At 35.8% G+C, this 19090-nt stretch overlaps 1 protein-coding gene, 1 long non-coding RNA gene and 1 pseudogene across 2 annotated transcripts; all 3 read left to right on the top strand.

Moving 5' to 3' along the window:
* Nucleotides 1-404: 404 nt before the first annotated feature.
* Nucleotides 405-6912, top strand: LOC102585672 (probable LRR receptor-like serine/threonine-protein kinase At1g63430). The gene is made up of 13 exons (XM_015314968.1): nt 405-1016; nt 1603-1741; nt 1914-1985; nt 2079-2222; nt 2319-2468; nt 3249-3365; nt 3451-3515; nt 3746-4012; nt 4874-5079; nt 5188-5320; nt 5402-5559; nt 5845-6060; nt 6343-6912. The coding sequence occupies exons 1-13, from the start codon at nt 914-916 to the stop codon at nt 6586-6588; spliced, it is 2016 nt and encodes a 671-aa protein (XP_015170454.1). The 5' UTR covers nt 405-913; the 3' UTR covers nt 6589-6912.
* A 2158-nt stretch (nt 6913-9070) lies between these two features.
* LOC107063293 (uncharacterized) lies at nt 9071-12384 on the top strand. The gene is made up of 4 exons (XR_001475191.1): nt 9071-10214; nt 10408-10489; nt 10787-10877; nt 11952-12384. It is a non-coding gene; the product is annotated as an uncharacterized lncRNA (long non-coding RNA).
* A 1513-nt stretch (nt 12385-13897) lies between these two features.
* On the top strand, nt 13898-18629 carry LOC102598228 (V-type proton ATPase subunit F-like; annotated as a pseudogene).
* Nucleotides 18630-19090: the final 461 nt, after the last annotated feature.

Consider the following 19090-nt stretch of genomic DNA (forward strand, 5'->3'; position numbering starts at 1 on the left):
TTTGAAGTTAAACTCAAAAAAACATGTTTGATCATAAATTTATGAAATTCAACTTGAAGTTAAATATTGAAATTTTCAAAAACTTGAAGAAAACAACCAACTTTTTTCACTCTAAATTGCTTATAAAAAATTATAGACAATCCCAATTTGTATTTATGATCAAATCAATCAGGATTGTAATTGAGTGATAAATACTCTTTCATCTTTTACAAAGAGATCTCAAATTCGAGCTTGAGTACATATTGATCTTTGTTAGGAAACACTTAATCCTTAATATCAGATTTTTCAGCGCGATAATCAAATATAATACCAATATAAAATATTTTTCATTTTATGATAAAACATGACCAAAAGGCTTGACGTGGGCTGAATCAACCAAAAACAAATTGAAGTCAATTCACCACATTTCACGACCCACATACCACCTTGTTCTTTTCCACTTCCTTTTCCCCGCCGCTCTGTCTCTCTCTGTACATTTTTTTTTCACTTCTCTGAATCTGCAATTGCACTTAAATTTCTCTTTTTTTACTCCCATTTTCTCCCATTTCCTCTAACAGAAAAATCTTTATCAAGTCTTCTAATGAACTGTCTCTGTTTTTGTCACCAAAACTCTCTTTGAACTCAAGTCTTCTTCTTTTACTACTACTACTTTCTAGTTATAAGTAAGTTTCTTTCAACTTCATTCTCTTAATTTGAACTTTTCCATACTTGGGGTTGTTACATTTTCTACAATCTTGGATTCATCCTCAAGCTTTCTCTCATTTTGTTACTAAAAACAAAATCAAGAACTCATTTTTCTGTTTCTTGATTGACCCATTTCTCCAACTTCTGTTATTTTTAAGTAATTCTAATGATGGGTTCTTTCAGTTTTGGGTTTTTGTAAAGCATTGTTCTTTTTTGTTGTTTATGGGAAATGATTACAAGAAGAGGAAAAATGAGAAATTGGGTTTTATTTGGAGTTTTAGTGACTGTTGGACTGGTTTTTCTGAAATGTGATGCTTTTCCATCAAATGAAGGTATATGCTTATCAATTTCATAAACTTGTTATGTTGCTTAGATCTTGATTTGTGAAGTTTAATTTGTGTGATTTAGGACAATGTAGGGAGTTATGTGATGTTTTGTAAATATGTTGACGGGTATTGTAAGTGGCGGAGTGGTCTTGCTTACCTGATCCACTAAGATTCAGCCATTTGTTGTTCTAATTAGTAGAAAGAAAAAAATAAAGTATATGACGTTTTTAAATACTACACTATTGGGTATTGTAAGTTGCAGAGTGGTTTTGCTTTTCTGATCCACTGAGATTTAGCCATTTGTTGATTTGATTAGCAGCAAGAAAAAAAAGTTATATGAGGTTGTTTATAAATATGTGATGTGGTATTGTAAGTGGTAGAGTGTCCTTGTTGCCCCGATCCATTAAGATTCAACCATTTGTCGCTTTGATGAAAGAAAAGAAAAATTTATATGATGTTGTTTAGTAAAGATCTTGGATTTTTTTTGCGTTGAGATACTGTATTGATGAAATGCTAATGCAAAGTAGTTGGTAGTTGATAATTCATAACTGATATAAGTATTCTGACTTGGGAGTAATTTGGATTTGCACAGTTCATGCTCTAAATAACTTCAGGGAAGCTATTTATGAAGATCCACATCTGGTGTTCTCAAATTGGAATGCCTTAGATTCAGATCCTTGTGGATGGTCTGGAATTTTTTGCTCAACGGCACGAGATCATGTCATAAAAATGTGAGAGAAGTGCCTTCTGCATATGGCGTTTTCGTTTTCTTTCTATCTGTTTGTTGGATTGATTTTTCTCAATTGGATGCAACTTATTTCATTACTTTTTGATACATGTTAGTAGCACAACTGAGCCTTTACTAACGAGTTTACAACGTCTCCTGTCTATGTAATTTTGCAGTAACATTTCTGGTGCTTCTTTGAAGGGTTTTCTTTCGCCGAACTTGCATTTGATTTCTTATTTGCAAGAACTGTAAGCTGTTCCTTCCATGAAAAACTTATACTTGTAACTCCGGTGCATAAAAGATTTGGTAAAAGCTTAATGCTATGTATTGGTGATATGCAGGATATTGCATGGAAATGTACTGATTGGTACAATACCGAAGGAGATTGGCTTGTTGAAAAATTTAAAGGTCTTGGATTTGGGTTCTAACCAGCTCGCAGGACCAATTCCTCTCGAGCTTGGCAATTTGTCAAACATTATTAAGATGTTAGTGCAATTTGAGTGTTCGTTTTGTATGTGTACTTTCGTTTTTGACTTGCATGAAGCTTCCTTATCTCATCTAGTTTTGTTATGTCTCTGCAGAAACCTTCAATCCAATGGATTAACAGGTAAATTGCCCTCTGAGCTTGGTAAATTGATATACCTTCAGGAACTTCGCCTGGACAGAAATAAGCTCAAAGGACCACTGCCTTCCAGTAATGGCTCAAATTTTACATCTAGTGCGTATGGGATGTAAGTCGAATATGGACAGTGCTATTTCTTCAATTCTATGCGTTTTTAATCTTTGGATTTGCTGTTATGTAGGTTTTACATTATCATGTTGGTAGAAGATTTAATGTTGCAAATGCTTTTGAGACGTGGTTCATTTGATTTTTCAATCTTGTACACTATGAAGTTGCCTTTTTTCGTCTTTTTGGGGGAGGGGGTGGATATCTGAAGCTTGAAATCTTTTATTTAAGCCGTTAACTATACCCTTACTAAATGATTCTCTCTAAAATGTAATGTTTCCAGGACTTACGAGCATTATACATTCAAAACTTTTGGAATATTTGAAGCTTGATTAAATTTATATATCTTTTTAATCTTCTAAGGAGCCCATAGTATCTCAATTAGCATAAGATTTGCTGCAACATTTTTGGCTGCAGTTTGTCTGGACATTTACAGAGGCTTAAAATTCAAAGATTATGGCTAATGTTTAATCTTTTTGTCGTCTTGATTGATAGTGCTGGACTTCTGTTGACATGTATGTCTGTTGTACTTGAACTTAATTTAATACATTTGTTGTTCTCCTAGAAATTTCACACAATTACTGAGTGTAATGAAATCTTAAAGGGTTCAACATGTATATTCAAAAGTCATCACCGACGTTATCGGCAATATTCTGTATAGTTTTCTGGAAAAATCAGTAAAAAGCCTCCTATGCTTGCTTGAACTTGTAATTGCTCTACATAGATCCCTTTAAGTTTTATCTCACAGTTGGTTTCTTAGTAATCGTCTTTTATTTTTGTTTAGGCATGCCTCTGGTGCCAAACCTACTGGTCTTTGTCGTTTATCTCAACTGAGAGTTGCTGATTTCTCCTTCAACTTCTTCTTTGGTAGCATACCGAAGTGTCTGGAGTACCTTTCAAAGTATAGTTCTTAATTCCAATCCACAAGAATTTTTTATACTCTTTATATCAATTTCTGAGTGCCTATTATTTTGTTCTTTCTATAGAACTAGCTTTCAAGGAAATTGCCTTCAAGCAAAAGATCCCAGGCAGCGTTCTACTGCTTTATGTGGTATGTGTAATCTGCTAGACAACTCTTACACTTTAGCATAATCATTAGCCAAGCCTTTGAATCTTTTATGCATACATTAGTGTGCGAAAATGCAAGCTGGTCATGCTTACTTTTGATTGTATATCCTAAAGAGGCTTCTGCGAGTAAGTTCGCCCATTTCACTAACAGTCGCAGTTGAACAGATCAACTTTAAAATAATTGAATTGATTGTTGTAACTTTTGCATTATAGGAGGCACTCCACCTTTCAAAAGCAATCCAGCACAGAGCAATAATAAGCACCGGACTGTTGAAGGAAGAGCCAAACATAAGTCTGCTTCAAAACCTACCTGGCTTTTTGTGTTAGAAGTGGTAACTGGAGTTATTGCGGGTTCTCTCTTCCTTGTGGCTATTTTGGCTGCCATTCAGAAGTGTAAGAACGAATCTTCTATTATCATCCCTTGGAAGAAATCAGCAAGTATGAAAGACCATTTGAAAGACCATATGGCAGTTTATGTAGGTGAGTACCATGCAATTTCAGTTGGGCGATTACAGTTAAGAATTGCCTTTAAACATTTGTATTACTTGATTCTTTATTGACTTAGGGTGTGTTAGGTATGAAGGAAAAATGGTTTCCTTGGAAAATGTTTTCCAGAAAATAAGTGGATTTCTTACTTATTTTCTTGTGTTTGGTATGTAAGTAAAAAACACCACCCTAATAAGATTTGTATATAATCTAGGCAAATACTATGGGAGGTGGGAGTAGGGGTCCCGGGTGGTGGGGATGGGGGTGAGCTGAGGTGTGTTGGAGGGTGGGGAGGACACAATTGATGTGAAATACCACTTGTGGAACTTGTTTTCCCTACCTCCATACCGAACACGCCCTTAATTCTTTCTCATATAGGATCTGATTCTTCAATTTAGTACTACTAATGTTTCTGTTACTTCAGTTATCTTTACTATTATTGTTGTTAATACATAAATATGCCCTTTAAGCCACATAGGACTCATGTGCCTACTTGTTTAACTTTATACAAGTTTAAGTGTCTGCTTGTGCACATCCAAAGTTAAATGACATAAATGTGAAATGAGGCCAAATTAAAAGGCACATTACTGTATTATGCCTTTTTCTTTTCTATGATGTTTTCACAATAGCTTCCTTACTCTTGTAATTTTAAAAACCTGTTTTGGAAAACATTTTTCTTGAACCGAGGGTCTATCGGAAACAACTTCTCTACTTCCACAAAGGCAAGTTTAAGGTCTGCATACACCTCACCCTCCCTAGACCCGACTTGTGAGCTCACACAGTGTATAGGATCACAAGTTCAGAAGCATTAATTATAATTCACATTTCTATTAGTAACAAATGTTTCTTTGTCAGATACTGAGATGCTAAAGGACGTTGTAAGATATAGCAGACAAGAACTTGAGGTAGCTTGTGAAGATTTCAGCAACATTATTGGATCCTCACCAGACAGCTTGGTCTATAAAGGAACTGTGAAAGGCGGACCTGAATTAGCTGTAATTTCCATTTGTGTCAAAGAAGAGCAGTGGACCACCTATCTAGAGCTTTATTTTCAGAAAGAGGTGAAGCCTGTTCTCTCTTTAAAATACATGGCTACTGCTGAGCTCTCGTGCGCAATAAAAATTTCATCTTTGCTGCAATGCTCTAACTTGTATGGCTTACAAACTCAGGTGGCAGAATTGGCCAGAATAAATCACGAGAACACTGCAAAACTTCTAGGTTACTGCAGAGAGAGCAGCCCCTTCACAAGGATGTTGGTGTTTGAGTATGCATCTAACGGGACTTTATATGAACACCTCCATTGTGAGTGGAAAAAACTATTTTACACATTTGCTTACTGTATGTTTTAGAGGCTGAAATCCGAACTCTTTGAACTTATCACAGATGGAGAAGGATGCCAACTTTCTTGGACGCGGCGAATGAAAATAGTTATTGGCATCGCTAAAGGACTGAAATATCTCCATTCAGAACTTGACCCGCCATTCACTATATCAGAACTGAATTCAAATGCTGTATATCTCACAGAAGATTTTTCTCCCAAGGTAAGCAAAAGATTTCTGTATCACTGCTGCAAAACCAATTCGCTGTTAAACTTTCTGGTTAATCTTACTGTCAATTGTGCTCATCCATAAGACAATTTTAGTTTACTCTCCACGGTTTCTGCTCATTTAATCTTTGAACTCGCCGAGTTTCCTTACAAACAATTTGGGCTTACATTTTTCCATTTTTGTTTCCTTCAAGCTCAACCCTTTGTGCTTTTTAACCCGAGTAATAAAAGGCTGATTTTTCATACCCTTTTCTCTCAAAGTTTAATTTATCTGGTGCAGCTTGTTGATTTTGAAAGTTGGAAAACAACATTTGCCAGATCAGAAAAGAATTCCGGTGCTATCAGTAGTGAAGGAGCAATGTGTGTCCTTCCAAATTCTCTACAGAGCCGTCATCTTGACATGCAGGGTAACATCTATGCATTTGGAGTACTACTGCTCGAAATAATCAGCGGAAGACCTCCATATTGCAAAGACAAAGGGTGCTTAGTAGATTGGGTAAGCATTTCTTTTCATGAAGTTTTTGTATAGGCATAGTACATAAATATACACTCAAACTTGGCCTCAGATGGCAAATAAGTACTCCAACTTTGAGAGTGCACGTCTAGACGAGTTGAGTTGTTTAGATGTGCACTCTCAAAGTTGGGAGTGCTTACTTGCTAGCTTAGGCCAAGTTTGAGTGTCTGCTTGTGTATTATGCCTTTTGTATAATGATAACTCTCTCTCTGTGGAACCTGGACTCGTGCTTTATGGAATCTGAAGTTGACTTTGATATGGCAGGCAAAAGAATTCCTTGAATTACCAGAGGTATTGCCTTATGTTGTAGATCCCGAGTTGAAACATTTCAGATACGAAGACCTCAAAGTGATTTCTGAAGTGGTTAATCTCTGTATCCACCCAAGTTCGAGTAGCAGGACTTCGATGAGAGATTTGTGTGCTATGCTGGAGAGCGACATTGACACATCCATAACTGCAGAGCTCAAGGCATCGTCTTTAGCATGGGCTGAGCTTGCACTCTCATCCTAACCGCCAAAGCTACAAAGCTAACTGTATACATACATACATACATATACCATAGGTGTTTAATTGTCTAGTACATTTTCAATCCCTTTTATGTTTTGTCATTTTCTTTGTAATCTCTTGATCCATTCTCCTTTCTAATATTTTGGAGTTATGGTAAGTTCATGCAAATTTTGCATGCTGGTAGAAAGTATTATTTAGAGTTCAGAAGTTGCTAGTTTTGATCCTTTGTATTCAAACTGGAACTACAATGACTTGAGTGTTCAATAGTGAATGAAAGTCCATTTAGCAATTGTCCTTTTTCTTGGTTATGGAAACACAAGTTATAATGTCACTACTCAAAAAATTTCAATGTATGAGTTATATATCAAAAGACTTGAAACATCGAGAAGATTTCATATCTAAAATTTAGGATTGTTTAGAGGTGATTTTGAATTGATTGAGATTGAATCATGATTGTATATTTCATGTATAATCAGTGTATCTTCACGTATAGTTAAACTATATTAAACCTTTTGTGTATATCATAATGTATAGATAAGCCATATTGTATAAGTCAATATATATTTTCTATGACTTTTGACAAGCTATATTGTATAATTGGTGTATATTTATTAAGATATTAGGCTATTTTTAAGTAAATAAAACATGACTATATTTATTGTTAACTAAATGCACTTTATTATATATATTTGAAAGTAACTCTTTTTTATTCCATCTTTTTGACTTTGTTTTGTAATTATTTTTAAATACCCTCAAAATTTAATGGGAAATTAAATCCTTAAATCCTATTCCTAAAGAAAATAGGAGAAATAAATAAAATAGGAAACTTTGTATTGTTTCCACCTTAAGTTTCCATAAAAAAAAACTATGAATACCCAATTCTATATATACTCTGTTCTTCAAAAATAAAATTTTCTTAAAGAAAAAACCTAAAATCTCCAAATTGTTTGTGTTGAATTTGCTCGTGTTGAACAATGAGTTACCCTGAATCTTTTATATATAATCTGCAATCGTTGCACTATATTCGTACTAGGCCATTCCCCTATGATCAAGAGGCTTATACGGAGGAGAAAGAGGAGGATGCTATATTATTGGGGTATTTTAAAACAAGAATTCATCGTGTTGCTGATGGTGTAAATAATCCCACAGAAACTGAAGAGAATTGTGTCATATGTCAAGCAAAATTTAAGCATGAAGAGTCCATTGGGACACTTGGGTGTGGACATGAATATCATACAGGCTGCATCAAACAATGGTTGCTGCGTAAAAAAGATTGTCCCATGTGTCGAGCTTCTGTTTTGCCCTGATATGCATAGTATTCAAATATTATTTTATTATGAAATTCCGTTGTATTAAACATAGTAAGACAGTTATTCTGAAGTAGTGGATATAACACACTAAATGTTTTTTTATAAATACGAGAACAACTTGTTTCCTGTCCTAAATATTGTTAAGAGACCACGAATTACGATATCACCTACATTTAGTTTATGTAATATTGATGCTTGTATTTCTTATAAAGTTGGTCAATTAGCTTATTTTCCGTTGAAATCAAGTATTGAGTGTTGGGGTTAGGCATGATTAGAAAGTTGGGTCTCTATTCGGATGTTGGGGTCGAATTCTAGATTGGTCGGTCGTGTCCAGATTCGAGTGTCATGGTCATGATCGGATCCCAAATCGAGAGTCAGGATCATGTCTTGAGTTTGGTCTCGATGTTAGGTTTTCAATCGATCGTCTGAGTCATGTCCCTAATTGAATGTCGAGGTGGGGATCAGATCCAGTTCGAATGTCGCATCTCGGATCGAGAGTGAGGATCAAATGTCGAGGTCGGGTCGTAGCTTGAATGTCAGAATTCGGGCGAGAGTCGGGGTTAGGTCCTAGATCATGTCTCGAGGCCATATTTTGGATTTATCATCAGGATCGTGTTCCGAATTAGATGTCGGGGTTGGGTTCGAGATTTTGTTCCATTTCGAATGTTGGGTTCCGGGTTAAGAGTTTTGGTCAGCTCCTCTTGGATCGAATGTCGGGGTCAGGTCCCAGGTCGGGAGTTGGGGTCAGCTCCTGGGTTGGGATTGGGGTCGGATCCCGAATTGATCGTTAGGGTTGAGTCCCGGACCAATTCATGTCAAAAATTATTTTCCATTCTTTAGCAAAAAGAATAAAAGATACTTTCTGAAAATATTTCATACATCAACCAAATACTAGAACTTACTAGCCAAATATGAGAAAATAAGTCACAAAACCAACTTATTATCCATCGTACTAAACACCTTATAGAGTATCTTTATTCAATTTTAAAATAAAATTTAGGGAGAAAAAAATAAGCATTCTTGCTCTTTTATAATAATAATAAAGAATCAACGAATTGTTTATATTGGGTCTTCATAAAAAAAAAGTAAGAATACTTAAATGGGTGATGTTGAAATAAACGTTGTTAAAATAGGACTAAATGTTTGTTTTTCGAGACTTAAGGACCCAAACCGACAATTACTCCGCTTGTATCTTCTTCTACGTTTCTCCCACATCGAGTTCAGTGAGAAGTTTGCAGTAGAATAAGAACAGTAGCGAAGCAATGGAGTTTGTCCCTTCGGGGACATCTGATAAAATTGGAACGATACAGAGAAGATTAGCATGGCCCCTGCGCAAGGATGACACGCACAAATCGAGAAATGGTCCAAATTTTTTTGCCGGTATATTGTGGTTGTGTTTTGACTGTCGTCGGCGCTGATGCTCCGGTCGGTCGTTTTCCGTGGCATCTTTCGTATTTCTACATTCAAAAAAGTTGGCTCAATTATTATATTGTGATTGTGTTTTACTTCCTTCTGTTTGGACTTAATTTGCATATGAAGTTTTATCAGAATCCCCAAATTCATGTTTTTGCTAACTAGGTTTAGCTATGTGATTGACTTACAGTTTAGATACAATTTGAATCTGTTACCTAAAACGTGTGGATGTCAGGATTAGGTTAGAAGGTTAGTAGGTAACTGAGTGTTGTCGCACTTTGTTACATTCCCTTCTATGTGTATTACTATCTGTTGCTTCACTTGATTTGTATCTTGTTGTTTTGCTGTCATATTTCTTGCTACCATGCTTCGATTTCTTTTCTTTTCTGCCAAGCCATGGGCCTATCGGGAAACAACCTCTCTATCCCACAAAGTTAAGGATATGGTCTGCGTACATTCTACTGTACCCAGAACTCACTTGTGGGATCACATTGGGTATGTTGTTGTTGTTGAATGGATTCGTTGTGGTAAATGATGGAGTATAAAACTGAATTGTGTTATGGGATTGAATATGTTCTTTAATCTTATTGCTGATTCTAACAAAGTACAAAGTAGAAATAGTAGGCATCAAGTATACTGGTAGTGTTATGGCCCCTTTATCGCCATGTCAATTCCTTTTATCTTATTGCAATCGCAGAGAAATTGGAATTTTAAACTCAAAAAATTCTCATTAGCATACTTGCAAACTTGTTAAAGGCAAAGCTATGTAGAACGGGCCAACAGGGTAGATACTCATCTGATGGCAATAACTTGTTAATGTAGGATACGATCACTGGATTTTTACTCGCAGAAGTTGGCAATGTTGATTAGAGGAGGAAAACTAATTGTATCTTATAGTCGATTCAAGTATGTTTTCAACTTTTTGTTCTCTCAAATATTGTGATTTAATAGTTGAAGAAATTATGGAAGAAAGAAAATAGTGGTTGCTTGATTAGGATTGTTAAGGCCTTGTCAGTGATGGAGCTTTTAACATTTTGCATCACTCTAATTTGTTTTTTTGAGAAAGAATGTAATGTATATTTCCGTTCTTTTGGTTTAGAAATAACGGTGAAGCAGATTGAAGATGTTTTCAAAGAATTCACCACAAGTGTCCCCATAACTCACTTGTGGGATTACATTGGGTATGTTGTTGTTGAATATATTTGTTGTAGTAAATGATAGTGTATAAAACTGAATTGTGTCGTGGGATTGAATATGTTCTTAGATCTTATTGTCGATTCAAGTATGTTATTCAGCTTCTTTTTTTTCTCTCTAATATTGTGATTTAATAGTTGAAGATATTATGAAAGAATGAAAATTGAGGTTGCTTGAATTAGGATTGTTAAGTCCTTATCAGCGATGGAGCTTTTACATTTTTATCACCCTAATTTGTTTTTTGAGAAACAACCTACTGTATATTTCCGTTTGTTATGGTTTAGAAATAACGGTGAAGCAAATTGAAGATGCTTTCAAAGAATTCGCCACACGGGAGGACATTGCGAATTTGCAATAGTGTTAATCAGCCAATATGTGAGTTTTTATTCTATTTTCCCCTCTTGTTTTATTGCAGCATCCATAGCATCATTTCAACTGCTGGTTATAGCTTTGCCTTGGAGAATGTCGTATAATTAGTATGTTAGTACTAATTGGAGGTATGACGACTTAGCTTTGAACTTGTGAATTAGTCACAGGAAAAAGTTCAACTGTCCTAGACCCAAAGGTAGCTTGACGTGGGAAGCCTGATTGAGATGTGGAAAATAAATTTTAGTAGGAGTATGATGTAGGAAGTCAAGCTTCGTTAAAAATCTTTTATGTGACGGTTCCACCACTTGCCTGGTATAGTTGAATTTGCAAAGTCAACCTTGAATGGTGTGTGGGCCCTCGAAGGGCAGCCTTGGAACAACGGTGAAGTTGTCTCCGTGTGACCTATAGGTTATGGGTTCGAGTTGTGGAAGCAATCACTAATGCTTGCATTAGAGTAGACTGTCTACATCACACCCTCCCCCCTTAGGGTGCAACCCTGCTAATGCGGGATGCTTTGTACACGAGGCTACCCTTTTAATCTTGAATGGCGTCTGAAAAGCAAAATTGAGGAGTCATTGCCATATAATGCCAACTTCTATGACTGCAAAGAGGAGGGCCGTTTGTCTAATATGAGTCTGTCCTCATACTTTGGATTGATAAAAGTGTCTCCCCTTTTGCATCAAACTTGTAGCTAATATATCCACTGGTTTTCATATTCAGGTTGCAAACATGATCAGATTCTTGGTTGATAGTTACAATAAATATATTTTATATATAGATATGTTTTTTTACTAATAATTTAAATAGCCTCTATTTACAAAAAAATAAAATAATAATTAATGGGAAATTAGTTATATTCCCTCTAATTCTTCTCCTTACTTAAATCGTATTCCTAAAGAAAGTAGGAGAAATACCCAAAACAAACTACGAATACCCAACTCTATATATACTCTGTTGCTTCAAAAAAAGAAAAAAAAATCGTATTTAGAAAATCTGGTGTTGAACAATGAGTAACTCTCATTCTTCTCTAGATTATCATCAATATTTGCAATTTATGTCTGTCTATCGGCTTGGTGTTAGAATGACAAGCAGGCAATACACATTTACTCCACGCAACTATCAATTAGTGGAACAGGATGTACAAGACAATTTGAATGACCAATCACCACCAAATTCTCCAGATGATTCTCAAGTAGCAACTGAACTGATTGATGATCAACAGGAGGATGCTATATTATTCAGAGTATTTTAAAACAAGAATTCATCATGTTGCTGATAGAATGAATAATCCCACAGAAACTGAAGAGATTTGTGCCAAATGTCATGCGGAATTTGAGCATGAAGAGTCCATTGGGATTCTTGGGTGCGGACACGAATATCATACAGGTTGCACAATGGTTGCTGAGGAAAAACGATTGTCCCATGTGTCGAGCTTCTGTTTTTCCCTGAAAACATAGCATATTGAGATTATTTTATGATAAAATTCCATTGTATTAAACTTAGTAAGACAATTAGTTATTCTGAAGTAGTGGATGTAACTAACTATATATTTTTGATAAATACAAGAATAATTTGTTTCCTGTCCTAAATTTAGTTTATGTAATATTGATGCTTGTATTTCTTATAATGTTGGCAACTGAAAGCATGTATTATTACAAATTGGAATTCAGAAGCTTTAACATTCTCATATTTTGACTAATTTTTCTGAATGCTAAAACTAATATTTGGTATTTGGTATTTGGTATGATCAAATGCATGACTAGAAATCTTTACACACTCCATTCAGAATGAGAGAGGAAAATAATGAGTTTTATAAGGTATAAAACAAGTTCACATGGTACACACGTTTTTGGGCTTGATGATGGTGTAGCCCAAGGTACAAACTCGTGAGTTCTATGTGCTCAAAGTTAAAAATACAAATCATGGGCTTGGGTTGTGACAGATATTATCGCGCCCAAGAGACAAATTCGTTAGGTTGTTGGGTTAAAGTCGACAATATATGTCATGTGCTTGGATCATGACATCTTTAGAGTACTATATGGGAATTGTCTAGGAAAATGTGACTAAAGAGTGAGTAATTAATCAGAAGTAGAACTTTTGCTACTCATAAATTTACAATGAAAATGACCTATCTCTAAAATCTCCTCTTTTTCATTTACAAGTCCTATTTTACAAAAAAAAAATAAAAATTGTTGAAGAATTTGCACTATATATGATGTAACTCGTGATCTTCTTAAGTGGGAGAAATACACGTTATTTATTTTTTATGTCAATTAAATGTGTGACTAAAGATATTCAACAAAATTATTTATCTTCTTTATAGAGTTTCATACAAATAAATTTTCTTATTTATAATTTCATTAATGAGGTTTAAAATCTAAAGAAGTAAACATATAAAGGAAGTTTCACATCAATTATATATACATAAAAATAATAATTTAACTACATATAAATAATTTTTTACTCAGGAGGTTCGAATGAACCCCTAATCCTTTAGTATAGGGGGTTTGTAAGTGTATTTAGTGTAATTAACCCAAAAATAATACTTATGTGACCCTCTCTATAATCATGAAATCTATTGTTTTTGCTTTTCATAATAACGAAAATTAACAAATTGTTTATATTGAGTGTATATAAAAACTGAATTTATGATAATATGGGTGATTTTGAAATAAACGTTGTTAAAATAGGACTAAATATTTGTTTTTTGAAACTTAAGGACCCAAAACGACATTTACTCTACTTGTATCTTCTTCTACGTTTTTCCCACATCGAGCTCAGTGAGAAGTTTACAGCAGAATAAGAACAGTAGCGAAGCAATGGAGTTCGTCCCTTCGGGGACATCCGATAAAATTGGAACGATACAGAGAAGATTAGCATGGCCCCTGCGCAAGGATGACACGCACAAATCGAGAAATGGTCCAAATTTTTTTGCCGGTCGTCGGCGCTGATGTTCCGGTCGGTCTGTATTTTTTGGCCGTTCGGCGGCGGCGACGGTCACACGAGATTTCTCAAGCTTCGTAAGCTATTCGGAGTTTCTTTCAGTCTGTTTTATTTCCTGTTTCGTCTGGATTAAATTAGTATATTATCAACATTTGATTTACATGGCTCCTCTCGTATTTCGACATTCAGAAAAACCTAGTACAATTAATATATTGTGATTCTGTTTACTTCCTTGGTTTAGACTTAATTTGCATCTGAAGTTTTATCAGAATCCCCAAATTCATGTTTTGCTAATTAGGTTTAGCCATGTGATTGGCAAAGTTTTTTTTTTCTTTTGTTTGTAATTCTCTTGTAGTTGGTTACAATTACAATCATTTTAGTTTAGATGGTGAATCGAGTACCGGTCAGAACAAATAACTCAGCCTTCATTGCTATGATTGCTGCTGAGGTGATTCACTATTTAATCTTTCACTAATAATCAATATGCTTCCATATCTGTCTTTACAGTTTGAATCTGTTACCTAAAAGGAGTGGAGGTCAGGATTGGGTTAGTAGGTAGCAGAGTGTTGTCAGACTTTCTTTCTTTTTCTTCTATGTGTATTAGTATTAGTTGTTTTCATTTGATTTGTATCTTGCTGTTTTGCCGTAATATTTTCTTGCTACCATGCTTCAATTTATGTTTTCTTTTTTGTCGAAATGAGAACAACCTCTCTACCCCACAAAGGTAAGGATAAGGTCTTGTAAACCCCCTACCCTCCCGGACCTCACTTGTGGGATTATATTGGGTATGTTGTTATTGAACGGATTCGTTGTAGTAAATGATGGTGTTAGTAGCTTAGTAGGAGCATGTTGGTAATTTGGAGAAAGATCAAACAAAAACCGCTGCAAGATCATAGCTATTGCTAATTTAGCTTGTAACACTGCTAAATTTTGGCCGACGCATCGTCGGGCGCCGAGGCCAAAAGGCATGAACGCCATGGGGTGTTTTGCTGCTTGTGCCACTCCTAGACCAAATCTTGCTGGATTGAATTCGTTAGCATCTTGTCCCCATAGTGTTTGATCGTAATGAATTGCTATAATTGGTATAAGGAGTTCAGTCCCTCTAGGTAATGTGAAATCCCCTAATTCTGTATCAACTTTGGCTCGTCTGATTGCTGCCACTGCTGGTGATTGGTGTATAAAACTGGATTGTGTCATTGGATTGAATGTGTTCTTAAATCTTATTGCTGATTCTTTTTTTTTTTTTTGGCAAGTAAAATATTTCATTACCAAATGAGCATTATATTGGAGAATACAACAAGGAGATTGCGAAGAGCTGATTTACATTTCAGCTGTTACTGTTAGTCACTGTTAGTTAGTCCAGCTGTCACTGTTAGTTAGTTAAGCCTAGTAGCTTAGTCGACTGTTAGTCAGTTAGAGATCTTATAGAAGATATTTTCATTTATGTAAGTCGGTTAGTAATCAGATGTATATAAAGTGTGATACAGATGATTTGCAGTAGACCAGTAGCTTAATATCTTCCAGTATGTTCTTCAATGTATAGTTTTTCTCTGAGAAGTTTGTAATGGAGTTTCAATCTTTTCCATAATTCTTCATTTGTTTATGTGCATTCAATGATCAGTTTTAGCACATTACAGATCAGTAACACAAGCAAACTGGACAGCTCCTAGTTTTGCAGCAACTTTCAATCTCTACTATCTTTACTACCAGTTCCTTACTACAATATCACTATCAAATCTAGCTAAGCACCTAGCATCTACACAGGGTAGAAATTCAGAGTTTGCAATACATAGCTTAGTCTTGGTTTTGTTCTTCCTCTCATATGCACCTCTTGAAGAACCTGTTTTGCCAGCATTGCAGGGGTTCTTGTTATCTTTTGGAAAATTCGTTGGTTCCTCTCCTGCCAAATAAGATAAACACTTGCAGCCAGTGCCATCCTAATACCTCACCTCTTGTTTTCTTGCCTTTGCATTGGGCATTTACCCAAGTTATTTCCTCTTCCCATCCTCGAGCCTCCCTATGGATACTTTGCCAACAGAGTACCTTCTGCCACACCTGAGATGAGAACAGACACCGAAAGAATATATGATTATGGCTCTCATCTTCAGTTCCACATAGGACACAGTGGACATCTTCTGCACAGCCCCATGTTGCTAATCGATCCCTTGTGAGCAGCCTGCTTTGTAATGCTAAGTATAATATGAAAATCCACTTAGGACAAGCTGCATTGTTACAAGTCAGCCTCCTCTACTCCACCTTCTGGTAATCTCCTCTAAGATCTTTATATAGTTGTTTTATAGAAAATTTATCAATCTGGTTGACATACTCCTCATTCCAGCCAATATCCTTTAGGTCTTTGTGCATTTGGAGTATTTTCCTCACCATCCATGAAGCTTGAGGTGCTAGAACACCCCATAAGGTCCCTTGTTTCCCATAGTACATATGAACCCATTTCACCCATAGTCTATCTTTTTTAGTACTCAAACTCCATTGTAACTTGCTTATTGCAGCTTTATTCCATGTTTGGATATACAGTAAATTGAGTCCCCCTGCAGTTTTAGAACTACATAGTTGCTCCCATGCAATCAATGCCTTCCTGGATGCATCTACCCCTCCTGTCCATAGAAATGTCCTGCATAATGTTTCAATACATTTGCTTATTGCTGATTCTAACAAACTACAAAGTGGAAATAGTAGGTATCAAATATACTGGTAGTGTTATGGTCCCTTATCGACAAGTCATGTTCTTTTATCATATTGCAATTACAGGGAAGTTGGAATTTTAAATTCATATTCTCATTAGCATACTTGCAAACTTGATAATGTAGGATACAATCACTGGATTTTTACTATCAGGAGTTGGCAATGTTGATTTGAGGAGGAAAACTAACTATACTATTATCGATGCAAGTATGTTTTCAACTTTTTGTTCTCTCTAATATTGAGATTTCATAGCTGAAAAAACTATGGATGAAAGAAAATCGAGGTTGCTTGATTAGGGTTGTTAAGTCCTTGTGAGTGATGGAGCTTTTACATTTTGTATCACTCTAATTTGTTTTTTTAAGAAAGAATGTAATGTATATTTCCGTTTCTTATGGTTTAGATATATCAGTGAAGCAGATTGAAGATGCTTTTAAAGAATTCACCACAAGGGAGGACATTGCTACAGCGTTAATCAGCCAATATGTGAGTTTTTATTCTATTTTGCCTCTTGTTTATGGCTGCATCCGTAAAATCATTTCAACTGCTGGTTTTCACTTTTACATGGAGAATGTCGAATAATTAGCATGCTAGTGCTGATTGGAGGTAAGACAGTGTAGCTTTGAACATGTGAAGTAGCTCATCACAGGGAAAAATTTAACTGTCCTAGACCCAAAGGTAGCTTGACGTGAGAAACCTGATTGAGAAGCGGAAAATAAATTTTAATCAGAGTATGATATAGGAAGCTAAGCGTCGTAAAAAAACTTTTATGCGACAGTTCCACCACTTGCCTGGTTTACTTGTATTTGCAAAGTCAACCTTGAATGGTGTGTGGCCCTCGAACGGGAGCCTTGGAGCAACAATAAAACTGTCTCTGTGTGACCTATAAGTCATGGGTTCGAGCTGTGGAAGCAGCCATTAATGCTTGCATTAGAGTAGGCAATCTATATCACACCCCTTCCCCTTGGGGTGCGGCCCTTCCTTGGACCCTGCCAATGCGGGAGGCTTTGAGCACCAGGCTGCCCTTTTACCTTGAATGGCGTCTAAATAGCAAAATTGAGGAGTCATTGCCATATAATGCCAACTTCTATGACTGCAAAGAGGAGGACCGTTTGTCTAAAATGACTCTGTCCTCCGCATACAAAAATCAATGCTTCGATGTATCTTCTCGGAAATTAACTGCTCTCTTTTGCCTCTACTTGTAGTTGCTCTAATAAATACTTCGGATCGAATAAAAGTTTCTCCCATTTTGCATCAAACTTATAGCTATATGTCCACTGTTTTTCATATTCAGGTTGCAAACATGATAAGATTCTTGGTTGATAGTTACAATAAACCAATCCCAACCATTCTGGAGATTCCATCAAAGGACTATCCATATGATCCTGCTCACGACTCTAATTCTTTCACGAGTGAAGTACCTCTTCTCTACTGAATAGTGGCATCTGAAAGACAATGAGGAAAAAATGGTTTACGGTATATCCCTGATCATCAGTTCACCATTTTATTATGCTTCTTTCTATCATCATTCTCCTAAAGATTATTCCTTAATCTTTCTTGATGCTTAACTCACATTACCTGTTCAGTCCCTTATTTACTGCTGCTTTTTTTCACCGCTTGACTGAATAATTTATCGTTGTAGTGAGTTGAATGTTGGTCACTCAATTGAGTTTGCATACGATTGATGTTGTGATGGAGTGTTTATAGAAGGACAGAAATGTACTGTGTGCTTATTGATATAATGAGTCAAGATTTGGGTTGGTGTTGCGTCAATGTATTAAACTCTTAAAGGTAAACTTACAATGATCTTGTATCTGTTTTCTGTTTAAGTCATTGCCTTTTGTTATTCAAATATAAAGAAACAGAAGCCATAATTTGAGAAATATCAAATTATAAAGATTCTATCGACTTCAATGACTTATTGATACCAACGACACATTTACACTTGTTGTTTTTTGATATTTTACGGGGTGTTAAGGCCTGGTGTGCTGTTTTAGCTTGACCATTTCTTCTGTGTTGGTTGAGCAATTGGAGAAATTGTATGCACCACTTATCGATAGAGGCCCCGACCTAAACGAGATGTACTTTTCCAGCATTGTTGGAAAAGCCATTGAAGAATTCTTGGTGACACTACTATATGTTCCATTATTTTTCTTTTATATATTTTTTTTACTAATAATTTAATTGGCCTCTATTTACAAAAAAAAAAATTAGTGGGAAATTAATTTGTTCCCTCTACTTCTCTTTACCTTAAATTAAATCCTATTCCTAAAGAAAGTAGGAGAAATAAATAAAATAGTAGGAAACTTTTTGTTTCCGCCTTACCCTTCAGGGTGGCCCAATGGTTTGGGCTTGGGACTTAAAAATGTTGGAGGTCTCAAGTTCGAAACCCCTTGCCAGCGAAAGCAAGGGGTTTGCCTTCTGGGTCGAGCTCGTCGTGCCGGGTTTGCCTAGTGCGGGTTACCTCTCCCATGTGGTTTGCGAGCTATTGCATAAGAGCGGGGGTTTTACCCTGTGTGCACCCAAAGGATAGCGACTGCAGGTTTCCCTTGTCATAAAAAAAAAAAAAACTTTTT

Source organism: Solanum tuberosum, unplaced genomic scaffold (assembly GCF_000226075.1).
Source record: "Solanum tuberosum cultivar DM 1-3 516 R44 unplaced genomic scaffold, SolTub_3.0 scf00331, whole genome shotgun sequence".
NCBI lineage: Eukaryota > Viridiplantae > Streptophyta > Magnoliopsida > Solanales > Solanaceae > Solanum > Solanum tuberosum.

Bases quoted from the DNA above. Each gene is read 5' to 3' on its own strand.
- LOC102585672 (XM_015314968.1), top strand. From the start codon at position 914: ATGATTACAAGAAGAGGAAAAATGAGAAATTGGGTTTTATTTGGAGTT. The intron at 2,223-2,318 runs GTTAGTGCAATT...ATGTCTCTGCAG, and splicing joins TTGTCAAACATTATTAAGAT to AAACCTTCAATCCAATGGAT. The intron at 6,061-6,342 runs GTAAGCATTTCT...TTGATATGGCAG, and splicing joins AAGGGTGCTTAGTAGATTGG to GCAAAAGAATTCCTTGAATT.